Source organism: Filicampus tigris, chromosome 4 (genome assembly GCF_054856515.1).
Source record: "Filicampus tigris isolate MCC_2025a chromosome 4, RoL_Ftig_1.0, whole genome shotgun sequence".
NCBI lineage: Eukaryota > Metazoa > Chordata > Actinopteri > Syngnathiformes > Syngnathidae > Filicampus > Filicampus tigris.
Window position 1 is genome coordinate 19,280,657 of NC_141220.1, and position 18,902 is coordinate 19,299,558.

General features: G+C 39.2%; 3 protein-coding genes across 5 annotated transcripts in view; 2 read left to right on the forward strand and 1 right to left on the reverse strand.

The window, feature by feature from the left end:
• gas2a (growth arrest-specific 2a) overlaps positions 1–8,300 on the forward strand; it is a 22,556-nt gene extending 14,256 nt beyond the window's left edge. For both annotated transcript variants that reach the window (XM_086027283.1, XM_086027284.1), the window contains exons 6-9: positions 2,101–2,164; positions 2,332–2,542; positions 2,612–2,719; positions 6,360–8,300. In XM_086027283.1, coding sequence (XP_085883409.1) covers positions 2,101–2,164; positions 2,332–2,542; positions 2,612–2,719; positions 6,360–6,590 — 614 coding nt within the window. In that variant the 3' untranslated portion in view covers positions 6,591–8,300. The remainder of the gene's footprint in view (positions 1–2,100; positions 2,165–2,331; positions 2,543–2,611; positions 2,720–6,359) is intronic.
• On the reverse strand, positions 7,511–12,282 carry svip (small VCP interacting protein). 2 transcript variants are annotated; one of them, XM_086027292.1, is made up of 5 exons: positions 11,790–12,282; positions 11,547–11,597; positions 10,347–10,393; positions 9,805–9,921; positions 7,511–8,573 (listed from the first exon to the last, which is right to left on the reverse strand). In XM_086027292.1, the coding sequence occupies exons 1-4, from the start codon at positions 11,850–11,852 to the stop codon at positions 9,840–9,842; spliced, it is 243 nt and encodes an 80-aa protein (XP_085883418.1). In that variant the 5' UTR covers positions 11,853–12,282; the 3' UTR covers positions 7,511–8,573; positions 9,805–9,839. The 2 variants fall into 2 exon arrangements, with proteins under 2 accessions (XP_085883418.1, XP_085883417.1); XM_086027291.1 differs by lacking the exon at positions 10,347–10,393 and having other exon boundaries at positions 11,790–12,277.
• A 4,928-nt stretch (positions 12,283–17,210) lies between these two features.
• The window catches only part of ano3 (anoctamin 3), a 44,168-nt gene continuing 42,476 nt past the window's right edge, over positions 17,211–18,902 (forward strand). The window contains exon 1 of the mRNA XM_086027272.1: positions 17,211–18,122. The gene's annotated coding sequence lies outside the window, so the exon portion shown is untranslated. The remainder of the gene's footprint in view (positions 18,123–18,902) is intronic.

The following is an 18,902-nucleotide window of genomic DNA, read 5'->3' on the forward strand; positions in this document are numbered from 1 at the left end:
TAATGACAGAGTTTTCATAAATCAATAAACATTATTGTTAGCTCATGAGCTGGCTAATTTTCTATTCACTTCCACTTACCGGCCGGAAGTATCGTGAGGTTTTCAGTTTTTATTGTGTTATTGTTTTTATTGTGTTATTGTGTAATTTTCCCAGACAAGGACATACTTCGCATGCAAAGGGATAAAACACAATTGCGATCCATCTTTTTCCTCATCAGTGAAATGGGTGTCCTGTGGCGTAATTTATGGTATTACATGTGTTGAACCACTAGAGGGCAGACTATGCCTGTGAGTACAATGTTACTGCAGGGAACGCACATGAAAAGAATAAAAAGGACTCTACAGTGTTGTACAGGCAGTTAATAAAAGCAGCTCTGTGGTATCGCAGAAGAGAACAGTGGTCTTTCTTTTCAAAAGAACCCAACACAACATATCAGTTTCTACTTGACCTGGTTAGGGACGATTACAAGGACGGACGAAAACCCACTTCCGTCCTTGCTTAGTCCGTCCTTTTTAAAAAAGTCATCATCCTCATTACCCAAAATGGGCATCCATCCGGGCAGAATCCGCACTCCGGTTAGAAGGATATCTTAGGTCAACGTCTGTGATGAAATGCGGTCAGATGTACGACATATGAGTTTCATAAATACCAAGTTTCATAAATACCAAGAATAAAGTTTCATAAATACCAAGAATATTTACGTAATCATCAGTTTCCTCACAAATAGCTGCTGGAGCAATTCAAGCTATGCTAATCATTTTTGAAGGCCACGTTTCACACTTATTGAGCCATCCGCTCAGTGAACGCCCTCATAACACTGAGCAGCTGACAACTGTCTCTTTCTTTTTTCCCCCCTTCTTTCTCTGAAAGGAATTTGTCAGTTCAACAACACCAGGTTTGCTACCGTGCCAAAGTTTGTGTAATGCATGTCGTGGTGTGAGTCACATGCAGTGGAGTAGTGTGGGCCAGCCCAACCCGACTGGTAGCTTAACTTAATGGTATAATACATAGTTGGTTACAAGGCAAAAAAGTACCTTGTCAGCAAAACAAAACTAAAACGTATGCTGCTGCCACACTATCACTTTCAGTCTTAAATGTTCTAGTGTAGTGTAAGGTCACGTTCATAATGGAGCACTTAGACAAATTGCTTTTTTGACCTCACCATGCTTCTCAATCTTGCTTGGAAAACCTCAAGCCAGCCAAGTAAATTCAAGGTGGCCTGTCAGATTACAGTGGTCACACTTGTACTAGCGAGAATAATGCTATTCATGTTTGTCATGTTTGTTTGTTTGCAACTGTTATCCAACTATGCTCACAATGCAAAATGAAAATCAAAAAAATGACAGCTTCAATGATGGCAGATAGGAGAACTTAGCGGGAGGTAGTGCATGGAGAGTGCTGAAGATTTTTTTTTTATGATCTCATTATCAGTTCTGATTCGAATGAATTTTTCCCCCTCCTTTTAAAATTTGAAGTATTTGACACCCCCAAAACCCAAAATCCCGCTCCCACCACTAGTCACATGCACTACACTGTACTTGTGTCACTGTCTGCTGTAATACTGTATCTACTTCATTAAAAAACAATACTCATTTTGTTTAGCTTTTGACGCTGAGAAAATAAGAATGGATGAGGTATGTGAGCAGAATAGCTCAAAAGATGCAACGTTAGCCTACTACTCCATTAACAATCACAAAAATCATGACCACTGGTTGATAAACTATTATTTATGTTATATTTGTATATTATCATTCATATTCATTTTAACTTTCATGCATTATCATCATCATCATGAACTCGGCTTGGAATGGATTTTTTTTTTTTTTTTTAATTTTATACTGGATTTAGAAGGTCGTGGCATTCAAAGTGCTCAAATGTCATCATGTTAGCACATTACCGGTATTACCGATACCTAGAAACTCTCACATTATTGGTTTGAGCATGTTAGCATGCTGGTGATTTTGCTACCATTGTGCAGTATCGTGTGTGTGTTCCTTTGCACTTTTTATTCATCTTCATTCACTGCTTGTTACTATTAGCCAGACTCTGGATAATATATTGTCTGATGACCACAACCTAACACTGCTTTTCTTCTAAAGTTCTCCACAAGCAGCCTCGAGAAGTCTGCCTCTGTCTTTTAGAGTTGGGCAGGATAGCATCCAGGTACTGTTTAAGTTTTGATATGCACTCACTGTTACCTGAGACCGACTCTTAACAAAAATTATTCTGTTAGGGTTTTTTTTTTGTACGCAGCTCATGCAATCTTTTGATCTATCAGCATAAATGTATCCATTCGAATATCACTGACACTGAACTCTTTCCCTCCACAGGTACAATGTGGAGCCCCCTGGCCTTATAAAACTGGAGAAAGAGATCGAACAAGAAGAGAAAGCACCTCTACCACCGCCGTCACCCGCATCCCCAGTTCCCCCCCTCCCTCCATCGCCCTCATCGTCACCCTCCCCGTCTCACTCGCCATCACCGACTCCTCCCAAAGTCGCCTCGAGCAAGAAGAGCACCGGGAAGCTCCTAGACGATGCTGTAAGTCAACAGTTGTGCTTGTGGCCCCGGAAGGCAAACGTATAACCTGCGTGTGTATGTGGTTTACAGGTGAGACATATCGCTGACGACCCCCCCTGCAGATGCCCCAATAAATTCCACGTGGAGAGGCATTCACAAGGCCGATACCGTGTTGGGGAGAAAACGCTCTTTATACGAGTGAGTAGATGTCACTTATGTCAGCCGTCACAAGACTTTTTAGTGTTAAGAGGGATGGGAAAATGTCTTGTAAACACTACAAATAAGTATAGCAGCACCATTTTAGAAAGTAATAATTAGGCCTGAATCATTTAGAAAAATAATAGATTTTTTTCCCCCCTCAATATTGTGATTTTTTTCCCATCTGTTGTCAACTGTCAACAAAACGGGCGTCCGTCAGTGACGGATAGACGGACCGGTCTGTCACATAGACGGAATGCCCAGCTCTGCTAATCAAAAACAAAGGATTTAGCATATGTCAGTACTTTCGATGGTGTTTGACTGATGCACTGCAGATTTTCAGATTTTTCTTGTGTTAGATCTCTACTTGTACCTAAAGTTGTGGCCAATGAGTGTATGTATATACACTGTATGTTGATACTGTGATGCGGAACTCTGGAATGAAAGACATCCATTGTGCAAAGAGCCTGCTGTTCTCATTGACTGGAAATGCTATTCAGACAAATTTCCATCTCCAGCCAAGCATAATGTGACTCATTGGCTATAAAAACAAAATAAGAGCCATGCATTCCCAAAGTGATGACCAAAATATTTGATCAAGTACCCTTCGTTGACCGTCAGGATCTACTCATCTAGGATGTTACTCAACTTTCATGAGTGGAAAAAGAGGAGATGCATTCTCCAGTACAGTAGAGATTCGATTCTCATGTATTCTCAGTCCCCTTGAGATGGTGGTTACTTGGCAACCCACATCCTGGATTCTCACCTCAGAGACTCCACATCGACGATTTACCGGTACTCTTGGCTGTCCTCTACTGTCAGAATATCATACAGCAGCTTCCCAAATCAAATTGTAACAAAATCTAATGACGGGTTTGAGCTAAAGATGCTGTCTTGCTTTTAAAAAGATCAAGTCGCTTTATTTAATAAAAGTCTCTCCAGCTAGAAGAGCGCGACATGTTGTGCTAGCTCTTTTTCATCATTTTCTTTTGGACGACTGAAGACCTTAAATCTTGATCGCTTTGTTGCTGAGCAACCAAGGACAGGTGGTGACGAGCTTACTCTGCCTTTATTCACCCCAGTGTACATGTAAAGTTGTTTTTTATTTATGTAGTCTGGAATTTGCCTTGCCTCTAAGGGCTTCACAAACATGCCTACATCATTCTTTACGGAAAAGGAAAAAGACATTGTTCAGGCCAGACAGAAATGTCATGGAGGTAGTCCAACTGCCGGTATGTTTTCTGTCTTATAGGGCATTGAATCGACTGCAGCTAGATTAAAAGCACGGACATAGTGAGGCGTTGTGGGAACCTTCAGGTTCACATCCCCGTTCGAGAGAGTGACATCAACGTCTAGCACGTTGCCGACTCGCGTGTCCATACCATACCACATAAACAGCAATGGAGGAAGGCGAGAGAGTCGCGTTTTGAAGCTGGGAGTAGAGTCACTAATTTGAGTATGTCAGCTAAAAGGAAAAATATGAAGGTTTGTTGAACGCTCTGTGCTGTCAACAGACTGTTATCTAGCTTCAATAACATATGTCAAATTAAAAAGACACGGATCACAGTGCAGTACGCATTGAAGCTTTTGTTATATTTTTATAAACAATGTAAATTATAAATATTGAGTTTTGCAATTACAACATTAATAGTTAAATATGTCAAGTAAAATATACTGCCTTTATTTTGCATTTTATTTAAAAATGTATTTATGTTAAGTGAAGTCTAGAAAGACTAATTATTTTTCTTGAATAAAAGTACTTATGGTAAGTCAAAAAGGTTGTCTTGATTGTATTTTTAACATAAACCTTATTCGAAAATGTCGTTAAAAATGCACTTTTAAGTGGCAAAACCGTGTGCCATTTTTATGTTGAGCAGAGTTATCAGTATCTGCTGAATGTAATAATTAAATTGACTTGTAATCTAACTTAGTTACTTTTAAAATCAAGTGATGAGTAAAGTAATTCAGTTCCTTTTTAAAGCAAGTAATTAGTAGTGTACCTAAGTTATGTTTTCAAGGTAACTGGCAACACTGGTCACAACATTAGGTACATCTGCAACATCGAATGGAGTTCAATATAAGGGCTGTATCACACACAAAAAAATACTTTACTTTCTATGCATTCTGTATACAACAAATTAATATCTGTCTGGAAGCTGTTATCCTTGAAAGGGCAGACTTTCTAAAATGTATCTCATTAGAGTGTTCAAGTGTACTTCATTACTTCATGTTGTGGCCCATGAGCGGAGTCCCATTTGTATAAAGGGCGAGCTACATCATTTGACCTCTGTGTGTCAATCAGCACTCGTTCAAGATGCTTTGAATCAAAATTCTGCAGACAGTCAGCAGCTACTTTTACGAAAAAAAAAACTGCAATTATAATCGTTCGGCGGACATGATCTGGGAGTCAGGCCTGCGAGACCCTCTCTGCTCCAGTAATAAAAAAGGTGGCTGTAGTTCCGGTACCTCTTCAGTGTTTGTGAGAGGTGCTGTCAAATATACGCCTGAGGGCCCCTGTCTTTTTCCAGGCTGCCAGTCACTCCTGGGTCGTGTCCCAACGCGGCGTGATTGAAACGCCTCAGCGACACGCAGCTCCATTAAATCCACAGTCACAAAGCCTGAAGGCCTGCTGCCGCTGATTGGAAGCACCGCCCTGCCAATGGCTTCGAGAGTGATTCTTTTAAGAGGCTTATAAATGTTGCATGTTGCACCACTGCAGGGCAGGAAGTCTCATATCGCAGACCGAGGTGACAATCTCACTTTGGATCCAACGAGCAAGCTTAGCATTTTTTGTGTTGGGAAACAACAGTGTTTATAATAACCTGTGTAATCTTTATTCTGAGGAGCACATTCTGTAAAGCAGCTTGCTGTAGTGAAGGTGTGATGATGTGGTAATGAGGTAGTTGGTGAAACGCTTCCATAGTGAGGAACAAACGTTGAAAGGCCTTGAACAATGCTTTTGCCTGAGCCTCTGTATCTTCTACGACGTTGCCATGGTAGCCAAGTGTGAGAAATGTACCCTGATATGGCAGGGGGCGCAAGAAAAAGTGAGCAGAAGCAACAACAACAACCAGACAATATATCCGAATATGTACATTATTCTGATGGGAAATATGTATTTATTTTATTCAAATGTTTTATGTTTTTGTCATGTTGGATTAATATTGATCCTGAACTGATGATTTCCGAGGCACAGCGGTGTGCTGTTAAATTACGTTTTTCCATGGTGGTATTAAGAGGTGGATTAAGTCAGGTAAGTACTGAGGGCCATGGTGGCAAATGCACAACCTGCCAATGTGTTATGTTGAGTTAGCTCTACCCCAGAGGCTTTTTGATAAAAAACATTAATGGTGGGCCATTAGACTGTTGTGGCTCGTAGCTGCAATTACAACAGTACATATAGTACAGTACATTTTTGTAGGATTTTTTCATGAGATGGAAGAAGGATTGTTTTTATTTCAGTGAACACATCCTCTCTGTATTAGCTTGCTGTCCATTAGGTCGTCTGGAGGGTGCCAAAGCTCCCCTGCCTCAATTCAATAATCGACAACATCAAAGCGGTGCTCATCTTCAAACCAAATCCCTAATCAGGGAAATGCCAAGAATCCTACCATATCTAATCCTTCTTACGTGTGCTCAGATGCTGCACAACAAGCATGTGATGGTGCGTGTGGGAGGAGGTTGGGAGACGTTCGAAAGCTACCTGCTCAAGCACGACCCGTGTCGGATGCTCCAAATCTCCCGCGTGGAAGGGAAGACGTCCCCCGTCGGCGGCAAAGGCCTCAACATCAAGGACCTGACACCTGACAGCTACCTGGTGGTGGCAGCCAACTACCGCAGCAAAAAGGCATCACAGGAGACCGCGCCATGATGAAGACTAGCTGTGAGACGTTCATGGAGACATTTAAAAATCGTCATTGCAATATGAGTCAACTGGCTATACATGGTGTACATTTCCTTTCATATTATAATGAAGTTAGTTATTTTTCTTTATGTGCTCAAATCTATAAGACTGTACCTTTATTCTTAACAATGTAACTTCAGTGTACTTTTTGAACTGGTAGGTACAATTTATAGTATCTGAATTTATGTCAGTGGGCTTTCAATGTTTTCTTTCCATTAATAAAAAGTTGACACGTGGGTGCAAAATTAAAAATGCAAAATAAAAATAAAGAAGCCCAGCCCAAAGTGGTTTATTGCAGTGTTCATACAGCACCCCTGCAATGCCCTGTTTCATTTTATTGTCCCATCTCAGGCAACTTTTTTTTTTTTGACTCCTCATTTGAGTAACAGGAGTGAAGTTGTAGTATAAAATTATAGCTACATGATACTTAAGTTAACACACGGGACATTAAGACCATTATAACCATAAAAGTCCAATTAAATCAACTTTAAAAAATAATTTAGGTAATAGGACTCTGCTATTCGATACAATTGCCCATTTTATTCAAGTTTAATATGATGTACAGTGTCAGTATTGTTAGCTACATTTCAAGGGGGTTGCGTCACCGGGCTTTCTTCTACTCTGCTGCCACCTGAAGGTGAAGTTCTTGTGCTCTCTTTGAAGATATTTTTCGCTGATGAACGCGTTTAAGTACTTTCCGTAAGTGAAGGTCTCTTCATTCAATTTTAAAGAAGTTGCTGACTATGGAGGAGTAAAATGGTGAAAATGAAAGCCCAATTTGACTCAGTAGCAGCTTTTATAATTGTGGCGCTTTGCAGCTTGTGTCACTTTTAAATTGTTTCATACTCTAAATGTGCAGTAAACATCTGAATACAAAATGCACAAAGTCAGATCAGAAATGTGATTTATTGTAGCAAGTAATTACATTGGCTTGAAAAACTTCGCGACCAAATGCGAAGGCGTTTACAGCTAAATCAAAGCGGTGAGAAATTAAATGCACTTAGCTTGATGTTAAATACCTTCATTACCCTTCGGTTCTTCACAATATCCTCTTCTCATTGCAATTTGCTCATAATTCAAGTGTACACATTCATACAACCGTGCTTGAAAGAAAAGCTTACATATGGCAACTGGTTCTTAAGAAATTCAGCTGGTTAAACACGTGGCTCCTATACGTGAAATTCATAGCAGCAAAGTAAAATTGTGCTCAAAATAAGATGAATAAATGTAGTGTTAGCTTTCATAAGTAAGGAAACCGAAGTTGATTACGTACTCACACTCATGATGCGACATTTGAAAATCTGGTATGACACTCAAAAAATATTGTTTACATACATAGTCACCTTCCTAAAATAATGGCCAAAGTAAAAATAGTTTTTCACAAAACATGAAAAACTGAACCAAATACGAATTATATTTTTTAAATAACTTCATTTCAGAGTTAGAAATGAAAGATTAACTAAGTTTTATCTGGCTAATTTTAGCAAAGGTGGCCATGCAGCATCATGAAATGTTTAAGGCATTTTTGGATGGTGGGTCAAAATATGACTTGGGCTATTATTTTAAGGTGACAATATTCAACTCCAACTTTCAATGAGTCATCAAACTTTCATGGATTTCAACTGTAATGCGAGTCAAAATCATGCTTGGAAAAGTAATAAAATGTTGTATGGGGAATATTGATCGTCAGATTATTGTGTCGATGGAACTTCTAACTAGTAAGACGCACTTGGGCTTGTCCAGCTGGTTTGGCAACAAGGCTGCGGCTTTTGGTCTTCCTGCCCCACTCAAATGTAACGGATCAGTATCAAGCACTTTGAGCCGTTTGTCTCAAACTATCTTGAAAATAAAAACCATAAACACAGATGTGGACAGCCGTTCAAAACATCTCGCAGTGATCGCTCTGTGGTTTTGGACCTTCTGAGTCACGTTGTTTCAGCCCATCTGCCACTGTAGAGCAACACACACAAACAAAAAAATAGTTTATTGTGTGTAATGTTTCCTCGTGTCAGTGGACATTGTGCTGCTCCTTCGGGTGTGCCCAGCTTGGCCACCTGAGGGCAGTATGATACAGACAGACGGATATAAAGTATGTACGTGGAGACAGTCACTCCACAATAAGATTAGTTGTTTTTTGCAGATCAAAAAGAAAATATGCCTGTAAGCAGTTTTATAATATCTGTGTTAAAGAATCATAACACCGAAGCAACAATGCTTTTTTTTAATCCGCCCGCCCATGGCGTTTTGTAGTGTTTGTTAGAATTACCCCATTTATGCAGGGAGCGCGTAACCGCATTTGTACCACTAAAGCCGGGAGCGCTGTTGCGTGTTTCTACCTTTACAGCCGGGAAAGCGTACATGTCATTTTCTTTTTTTTAACCAATTCTCAGTCTCTTAGTCAATGGAATGGATCAGAATATAAACGTGACCGTGTCGTGAGTCCTGTAGGATGTCCTGTAATTTTTTCGAGCAGTAATGGCGGACGCAGACAATTGCAGGAGATCTGAAATAAGTGACGGTAGTGATATAGACGACGCACTTGTGGACTTTCGACCAGTCGATCATGATATACGTTTATATATGTTTGTAGACAATGATGATATCGGCGGCTTTGTAACAGAATATAGGATGGTAATTACCATTTGCTTTTTCAAAATTCAAAATAGTGCTTCTCTTGCACTGACACTTTATTTTCACATTTTTGATTGAAACAGTAAATAATAATAAACTCTGGCCTGTGTGAAAGCTACATCTAATCTCTCAAATTCTTTTGGAATTATGTTTCTATTTGCTACAGGGGCTGAGATACCAATGAATTTGTAGGTGTTGAATTTCCGGGCAAACTTCAGGTTTTAGAGGGTGATTCTGAAGTCGCACTTTAGTTTTAGAGAGATGGTTCGCCAGGCGCCTTAGGCCTTAATGGGTTAAATGACCTAAACTGACACATCTCAACCAAAGTTATGTTATTGTTTTAAATTCACAACTAATCATCTTGGTTTTAAGTTTAGTTTGGTGGTAAACTTCAAACTGTATCTTTTTTTTGGAAGAATTGTTTATCATCTTACAAACTGCTGCTTGTGAACTTTGACAATGAGTAATTATTTGAAAAGTGACTTACACAATTATCCAGTTGCCGCTTAAACATTATTGTATACATACATCATACCTTCAACCCGCTTACCTTCAACCCGCCCCCACTGCCAGACACAGTCGTACTCATCGTCTGTTTCTCAATCTCTTCTTGCTTTTTTCTTTTCCTTTCAACCGCTTCTGGGTTTTTGACACCCCTGTGTGCTGTCTGACAAAGAACCAGGAATATTAAACTGCAGGTGTTGCTTTGAATAAGAAAATAAGAAATGTATATACGGGGTTGGGGTTGGGTCCAAATAGCGTGCTATTTTGCAAAAAAACCAAACAAACAACAACACATTAAGCATTAAGGATGCATCGCAACCAGCAAAGCCACATACAGTATAACTGCCAGAAAAGTATGACATTCAAGACACTGTACAGAGAAGATGTGTTGCAATATGGAGGTGGGTTAAGATCTAGCATTTTTTATTTGTGGTAGGAAGAGTGAGGATAGCAGTTTTTATTCCGCACAGTGCCAAAGTGAGCCTTTTTTTTTTTTTCTCTCTCTCTCTCTCGCTTTTGGGGAGACCAAGGAGGATGTGGCAGATGAGTTAAGGGATAATCCAGAGTCACCGGTTTGTATACACTTACCTTACAGCAGCTTTTGTGTGGCTCTTACGGTTGTGCAAGTGGCTTCTCTGGACAGTAAAACATTGCTCACTAAAGACCATCTTAATTTCTTTTTTAAAAATGTATCACTTGACTTAAAGACACAAACAAATTCTCTTTCCACAATATCCACATGATGTATGTTTACCAGTAAAACATATCATTTCTGAAATCTGTTTATAAAACATTTTAGTGGATTTAGTGGCCTCTGTTCTAAACGACGGTGGCACGGTGATCGACTGGTTAGCACGTTCGCCTCACAGTGCAGAGATCACGGGTTTAAGTCCGGAAGGCAGTTTTTTTTTTTTCTTTAAGGTCCAATTGACAGGCAAAATGAGCTTTAGAACACCTCGTTGTTGTGGCATGGAAAAGCAATGAGATACTGGAGACTCAAAGCAGACGTAATTTTGCAGGTCAAATGTGTAGTTATTTGCTGGCATCAGAAAGTTGCAAGTAGTATTAGATTGACAGTTGACAATTGAGCTGGGTCTTTTTAGTGCATTCGGTGGACAGGCATAGAGCATTTGAGAGAGGAAACAACGTTTTAATTTTTCAAGATTTGAAGCTTCATTTTATATACTTGGCAATTTATTTAATCATTCAAATTTAGCAGGGTGGATGAATGGTCCACTACTCTCAACACTGGTGTGTACTGATGTGTCGAATTTAGAACACATTTATTTCTACTTTATAGGTACTTTGGAGAAACAAATCAGTGTTGCAACGCTAATTTGCACCATTTTATTTTATAAATCGCTCTGGCTCTGTACTTTTGAGAATAGGAACAACAATTTTTGCTCTTCCCAGACAAGTCTTCACAGAATAGTGTCATTACTTCAAACAGACCTACATGTTTTTTTTTTGTATTTAAAAAAATATATATATTTTATAGTTTATTTTAGGAGATGTATTGTTTTCAACGCTTTAAATTAACTTGTCTATTTTTACGTGTACATCCTTGGCATTTGATCCCATATTCTACTGGATTCCTTTCTAAATGTGATGATGACTTAAAATAAACTTTCTGGCAGAATAAAACGCGAAAAACGCCCAGAGCACCATGACTGTCCTGAAACCGAAACGTCACATGACAGCTTCATGAAGGTGGGATTATTTAGGACTATTGCAGGTCTGTCTGTTGTGTAGGAGTGATAATATTTCTTTCCCAAACACACATTTTACCTCTTTTTGTCTTTTCTCTGCAGCCTCAGCCAACTGTCGCCTCCTCGTTTCCTGGAAACACGACAAAAGTCGTGAACTTCCCAAGTAAACAAAACCAAATTTGGTTAACCGAGCTAGGCCCAGCATGCCAGAGTAATGCTAAACATGAACACAATTTCTATGTACTTCCAAGGCCTACTAAATCCGAGTAATAGCACAGACATTGTGTTCAAAAAGTTATTTGTCGTGGTGGTGGTTACATACAGGATCTGGAGTGTCAAGAGCGTCGTCGACTGCCCCACCAAAGCAGGGTAAGCACATCCCCATTCTGCACTTCCGAGCAAAAAGCAACGTTGAAAATGAGTTTTCGGCGCCTATCTCCTTTATGTTTTTGCTAAAACTGATTATTCACTAATGCACTACCAGCTGGACGACACTGTGACATCGGTGGTCAAAAGGGAAGTAAGAAGCAGCTTCTACTCTTAAAGGCTGTCGAGGCTACGTGCTGGGGCATGACGTCGTCGTTAACTTCGGCTAACATTAGCATTCAACTAAAAAGCTAAAATTATTAAGTACAGCCCCGTTGGTGACGTGTAAACCCGGCCAGTGGATATATTATCTTCGCACCTCTTATTTAGATACCGCTGCATTTGGAAAGTAGTCTAACGCCAAACATTAAACGCCCTAATGAGTTTTGGTGACAGTTTACCCATAGACATATATGGTTTAGCCCAACGCAACGCTAACCTAATGTAGTTACACTATGCTATATTCACGAACAGTCAAACCTACAAACACTGCACTTTCGATAACAACGTATGTTGTGAAACGAAATGTAACTCTGCTGTTCAGAAGATTTGTTTCTTTTTAACTTTGTACTTATCAATAATATTTGTTAACAAGTTTTTGTAAGTGTATTCATTTATTCATTTTGAGTTGCTTTGTAACAGAATGATCTTGAACACACCTCAAACGCTCATTTTTTTAACAGCTTGTGCAGTCGCACCATCTTGTGGAGAAAGAACATAATTGTCAGCACGACAAGCACTCAGAAATAATGGGAGTACAAACTGTACAGCTGCTACAGTTATGATTGACTGCTTTTTGAAAACCTCCGCGACTGGCACAATAAATCCAATGCCGTCATTTCAAATATTCACATCACAAACATTTTTTCGTTTCAAAAATATAATGTATCAGGCTGAATAACAGATTCTATAATGTTCAGCGTTGGGACTTCCATCAGATAAAATTCCATTAATCTAATGAAACAAAGTTATGACCTTTACAAACGTTGATTTATTCAACCAAATTCAACCCAAGTCCACTTTTGAAAATATATTGTCCTCTTGTTGTAATTGGTTGAGAGATGGAAGAGTGACGTCCAAGCCTTTTGAGAGGGTGAGTGATGCTCCATAAAGCAGTTCCATCAAATCAGTATTCTCAAGCTTGACAGTTTAATGCTGGAGCCGATTTCACCCAACAAACACTTGAAACTCCTCCCCTCCATCCTGGCTGCAGAGTTCCAGGTTATTTTACCGCTTAATGTGCGACACTACTGGGGGAATGGCAGCCTCGTGAGATTATGCAGCCCTTTACAGATGTACACGGCTCAGTCACAAAGTTACTGATGATGGGGGATTTACAGTGATGACACATGGATGGTAAAGTATTTCAGGATGTTGATGGCTCCTCAGGTAAGTTGCTCAAAACAAGCTAGTTCTCAGTGAAACAAAGTGTTTCTGTTATCCATAAATGTAGATCTTCTAACATTTTTTTTTAATACTGAAGTCACTTTTCTTCTGTTATAAATAAGAATAGACATAGTTTATATATCGACAAATGCATTCTTGGCTATCATCCCGTTCTCAATTAAAACGTTATTAATTATTGTAATATTGTAAAACATGTAACTGAAAATGTGTGGCCACGAACGCCTGTACTAAAAGTTGACGACTACACTGTCACTTTACCAATGCTTTTTTACTATACTTAATGTAAATATTCAAACGACAGAAGAAAATGATCCCACCACAGTCACTAAAAAGCATTTCCTGGACACCGTGAGCTTCTTAAGTTAATTGCAAACCACAAAGTACAGTAGATACTTCATTCTTGTCATCCCTTAAAGTTATGCTGTTAAATTGTTGGAACCCTTGGACGGAAACAATAGATGAAAACAGATCTTTCAGTATTGATTTATTCATGAACCCTGAACCTGAATAAATGCAACATACAACAGACATGCAAAGTCATCATGTTGTTTTTGTTTTCCATACACTTTTAAACGAAAGATGGAGTGGTCATCCCAGTGTATATACAATATTTTTAAAAAAACAATCCCACTTAAATGTTTGCAAATTACTGACAAGCAAATTTTATCTTATGTGCATAGATGTCCGTGGTGAGACAGAGCATGACAGCCATTCACTTTAATGAGCTGCTTTTGAATGCACGCTTGCATGCATGCTGCAACTTCCATTAGTTGTTACTGTACATATCATCACGGCCCGAGGCATACATACACAGACATGTAAACAGTGTGGTCATGTTCTGATTGCTAATAGGACAATGTTTACATATACAGTATGCGGAGATGAAGCCCAGTTTAACTTCAAAACCTGCGTTAACCCTTCGCAGGGCATTTATTGCAATAAGTGGAATTTAATGACAGATATCAGAGCACATTCTAATAGTTTTTTAAGATTGTGTGACCCGGTATTTTCTTAAATACCTTATTATATATGTCTTGGTAACTTTTTCATTATGATCATTCTTTTCTTTCCTGATTGGCTGTGAGAAATCATGCAGTTCTCCTTTCTCATAGACAGGCATGCAGGGTCCATTTTGAACACACACAACTACTGATGTTACTAAATATGGTTCCTTGCTCACTAAATGGCTTCAATTTTTTTTCAACGGCGTCGATAATTTATCGTGTCAAGTTGATTTTGAACTCAATGTGGTTGTTTAATGAGATGAGAAGTGTTTATCCTTGTTCTTCTTACTATTGAATCAGCTGAGGATGACAAATCGGAATCAAGCTTTTTTTTTGGATTGGGATACATTTTTTTTGCTTTTAAAGCCAAAAAAGATGCTCTATTTTCATGACGCGGTGTGTGGCGTAATTCTGTACAGAGACATCCACGTTACACCCGATATTGGTACTTTTGCAGATGGGCGTAGGCTGGTGGATCTGCATGAGGGAAAGCTGCGTCACAGTGAGAGTGGTCAAAGCCAATGTCAATTATGACCAATAATACAATGATTCAGCGGGTTTGATGCCTGCTACTCACAAATGTTTTCATGAAATAGCTCGCGTTAGACTAGATGTTGTTTAGCCTGTGCCGCTGTTAGACATTTTGAAACTGTCAGTCCGCCAGTCACATCCTCAAGAGACTACTTCTGCTGCGCCGGTCCTTCCAGCTTGGCAAAAACACTCTGCGAGCCTTGCGCTGACACAAAAATCACAATCCACTGTCCTTTAGATGAAAACAGAACCCTAGAGTCTGTAGGAATCAAACAAGTAATTGTCATACTTTATTAGACTGTAACTGTCTGAAGTCGTAATCCTCAAATTCTTCTTATTTAGAATTTAATTCAAAACCATTTTACAACATTGTGAATTATCTGAACTCGTTGTAATTGTCAGTTTGCTGGACAATAAATTCAGAAAATGTTCTTTTTTTAGTTTGTATTCCTCCAAAATACTGTAGTATTTGTGTGTATATTACCAGTAATGCCCTTAAAAAACAATTCTTTCATTTGTAATACTTGCATAAATATTTCTAAAATTCATCTTTTGCTTTGTCGTGATGGATTATTGTTTCAAGATATTCGAGGTAAGAAAATAAATCTTACTGATTTTAGGCCGTAACTTAAACATAAAAGCATTGGAAGGGGATCTGACTACTTTTGGAAAGCGCTCGTATAAGCTCCGCATTTTCCTGCTCACTTTCAAAGATGTCTTCTGATTTGATGGAAAATCTTTTTGGCTTTTAGCAATCACTAATGCAGGCTGTTTAAGAGTTGTCGAGGCGCACGTTGGCTCTGAGAGGCCACGATGATGTAATGGGCACGCTGCAATTAAAATGCCCTCCAGGCTGCACACACACACACCCTTTACCTAATATTTATGTGCGAGATGATAGCTGTTAATACCCCCTTTTGTTCTATTATGAAGCTGCTAGTTAAGTGAAGATTTCTATGGGCACTCAAGCTAACATGTCACATGTGCACAATAATTCCAATAATGACATTTGTTTCAGTGTAGTTAGTACTGTCACCTAATATTTAAAAAAAAAAATAATAATAATAATATATATATATATATATATATATATATATATATATATATATATATATATATATATATATATATATATATATATATAAAATCAACCCACTCAATAGTGGAACATGGTGCACATTTTCTTTAATCGAGGAATGTAGTGACCTTGTACTGTCTCTTGTTTAAATAAATAATCAGCCAGGCAGGAATTTCATCTAGGAAGCACCTGCTCATGTATCGATCTCCCGTAATCTAATGTCTCCATGCCTTTTGAAATTTTTAATGACAGTTTTTCACTCGGTGAGTGCAGTCATATTAGACAGACACACTCTCACTCTTATTTGACCACTTGCCAAAAGTTCTAGCATGCATGTCTCGTTGCACTTTGTCAATCATTTTGGATGCAATAATCTTCATTAATGGCCGCCGAGCTCCACAGGGAGTTGGCTGAATATGCTTAATCAGGGGGTGGGGGGGAAATGCTTCAGCTTCCTCTCTGAAGCTTCAAGCCGTGCTGGTATTGATTGCTGCTGCTGTCATGGGCAAAATTCACTGTTCCAATACTGTGCGCACCAGCCTGTCTGGCCACTGGCTCTTTTCTTATGGGGCTCCATCAAGGTGACGTGACGTAGGCCGCAGTCCAAACTGTGCATGGAGATTCATCACCGAGTCTTGTTGTTTGGATACTGAGCACACTTTTTGTTGGCCGAAATTACATCAACCCCTTATTGAATGTAAATGTCTCGCTTGTCATGCCGTGTTTACACAGGGAACGGATTCAAATGAATGTTTAGAATTTCTATTCTGTTTGACTTCGCTTCTAATATTTATGCAACTTGGTTAGCCATGAAAGGGTTCAAATATGCAGCTCTCGGTATAATGCAGGGCACTTGCCAGTATACTGCGATGTAGACTTTACAAAGATCTGATCGGCTGGATCGGATTGGCAGATATTTTTCGGTTATGCAAAATCAGCGATCAGTTGTGTTGTCATAATCTGTCAATCGATCAATGAAAGCATTGATCGGAGCTGCAAAACAAGACGTTACAGCAAATACAATCTTGTTTATTCTAGGGATGTTCTGTGCTACCATTTTTAATAATCCGAGGTTTCTTAACATACACAGGTGTTTGTTTGTTTTTTCTTTCCAATTTTTTTCCAGTATTTGTACATAATCCGAGGTTCCTTATCATATACAGTACAGTTGTTTTTTTTTCTACCCAATATTTGTACAGAATTTGGGTGTCCCCCCCCCCCCCCCATTTTTCTTGTACTGAATGTTTATCAGCGATTTGGAAGGAATTTTTGTACTGGTTTAATTGTTATCATTTTTTCCCCCAATGCATCTCAACGGGCATCAATTACACGCAAATTTTGGCTATTCATTGGTCGGGCTGGTCCCAATCCCCCGCGAATAGCAGGGAGTTGAGTGTGCAGTAAGTGAACACATTGTTTAAGTAAATTGCATGGATTGGTCCATCTTCTGATTGGATCAGTGATCTGTTTTCGTTTTTTCAAAACTCACTGATCAGTGATCAGCTCCTAAATCTTGATCGTGTAAAGCAGGTGTCCTCAATACTGTTCCTCGAGGGCCGCGGTCCTGTCTCTTTACCATTTGAATCAGGTGTGTTGCGGCGGGCAGGGATTGAGAACAGGCAGGACGGCAGGCCTCAAGGAGCAGGATTGAAGACCCCTGTTGTGAAACCTATTACGATCACAATATTGCGCATCATTGAATTAACACTTCTGAAACAGTCAGTCGAAATGTAGCATTATTATCTTTGTAACGATGGAAATGTCTTCTTTTGGAGCTCATGAGGTTGTGCAGGTGTACGATCTAATGTTGTGCCTAATGGGTAAGGCGCAGAACATTGTACGTTCCCATAGAAAGTTTCCAACTTTAAATTTTGTAACCCTACCTGTGAGTGTACAGTTTAGCAATGACGTTTTTTTTTTTTTCCTAATTGCTAGTGGCATGTCTCAAGGGAACACAAAGGAATTTTAAAGTCCTTTTAAAAATGCACGAGCGCTGTAACATGATAGGAGGCTGTGATCATTTGATTATTGTGCTCATGCGTATTCTTGAACGTGCCTATTTTTGCCACATATGTCCAGGTTGCGCTTTGAGACAATGTGACATGCGCTTGTCGTGCAGGAGGATCATGTCATCAGGACAGTTGCATTTGGGCGCCCCTGCTGGACAACTGGGCCTGCCGCTCCTCTGCGGGCCTCAGCCAGTCAGCCTCCTGGAGCTCCTCGCCCGCCTGCACCCACTCTGGAGACACCCAAAGCGAGCAGACCTCCGGTGAGTTTGCGCCACTGACGTGCACAATGGTCATCTCGCCGAGGTCTGCTTTTCGACATCTCTGTTAATGTGACAAGTCGCGTAAGAATAGACGAAAACCGATTTTGGGTGTCGAAGCAGCTTCCAATGGCAATGACATTCAAAAGATGGTTGGATGGTTGGTTTGTGTATTACACAATACTGTGGTTGATTTAACCTCTGTTTGAAGACGAGCTTAGATCCTAACTTGGATTGTTATCTAGGGCAAGGAACCTTTGATTTATTGAATTCAGCGCACAAGCAGAGAGAGATATGTGGACTCACATCCCTTTGATTGAAATATTTTAAAATGATGTGAGTAATAGAACTGCAACAACTTCATAAGTTGATCTGCACAGAAAGCAACCTTCATACATAATTGCATCCCACTTTAAGAAACATAAAATTTACATTTTAGCATAGCAGTACAGAAAATAAACACAAACTAAGCAACCAAAAAATAATGAGAAATTGGTTGATGCAATCAAGCAAGTAATTCCAATCAAATTAGTTCTGTAAACCAGTGTTGGGATAGTCGCTTCCAAAATGTAATATATTTCATATTACCAGTTATTTGCATTTGAAAGTAATTATTATAGCTATATTGTAACGTTTCTTTACAATCTAGTCATAAATTACACTGAGATTAAATTATTTATTTTTTATCAGGGATTAATTGATTTAATAATGATTTTGACATTTTAAAAGGAAAATGTAAATTTTGCAAACATGGCTGGTAAAGTTAACTTGTAAAGAGGATTT

Coding starts and splice junctions, on each gene's coding strand:
- svip (XM_086027291.1), bottom strand. CDS start 11,852: ATGGGGATGTGCTTACCCTGCTTTGGTGGGGCAGTCGACGACGCTCTT. Junction 11,598..11,789: donor CTCTTGACACTCCAGATCCT/GTATGTAACCAC, acceptor TCGTGTTTCCAG/GAAACGAGGAGGCGACAGTT. Junction 9,922..11,546: donor CAGAGAAAAGACAAAAAGAG/GTAAAATGTGTG, acceptor GTTCTTTGTCAG/ACAGCACACAGGGGTGTCAA.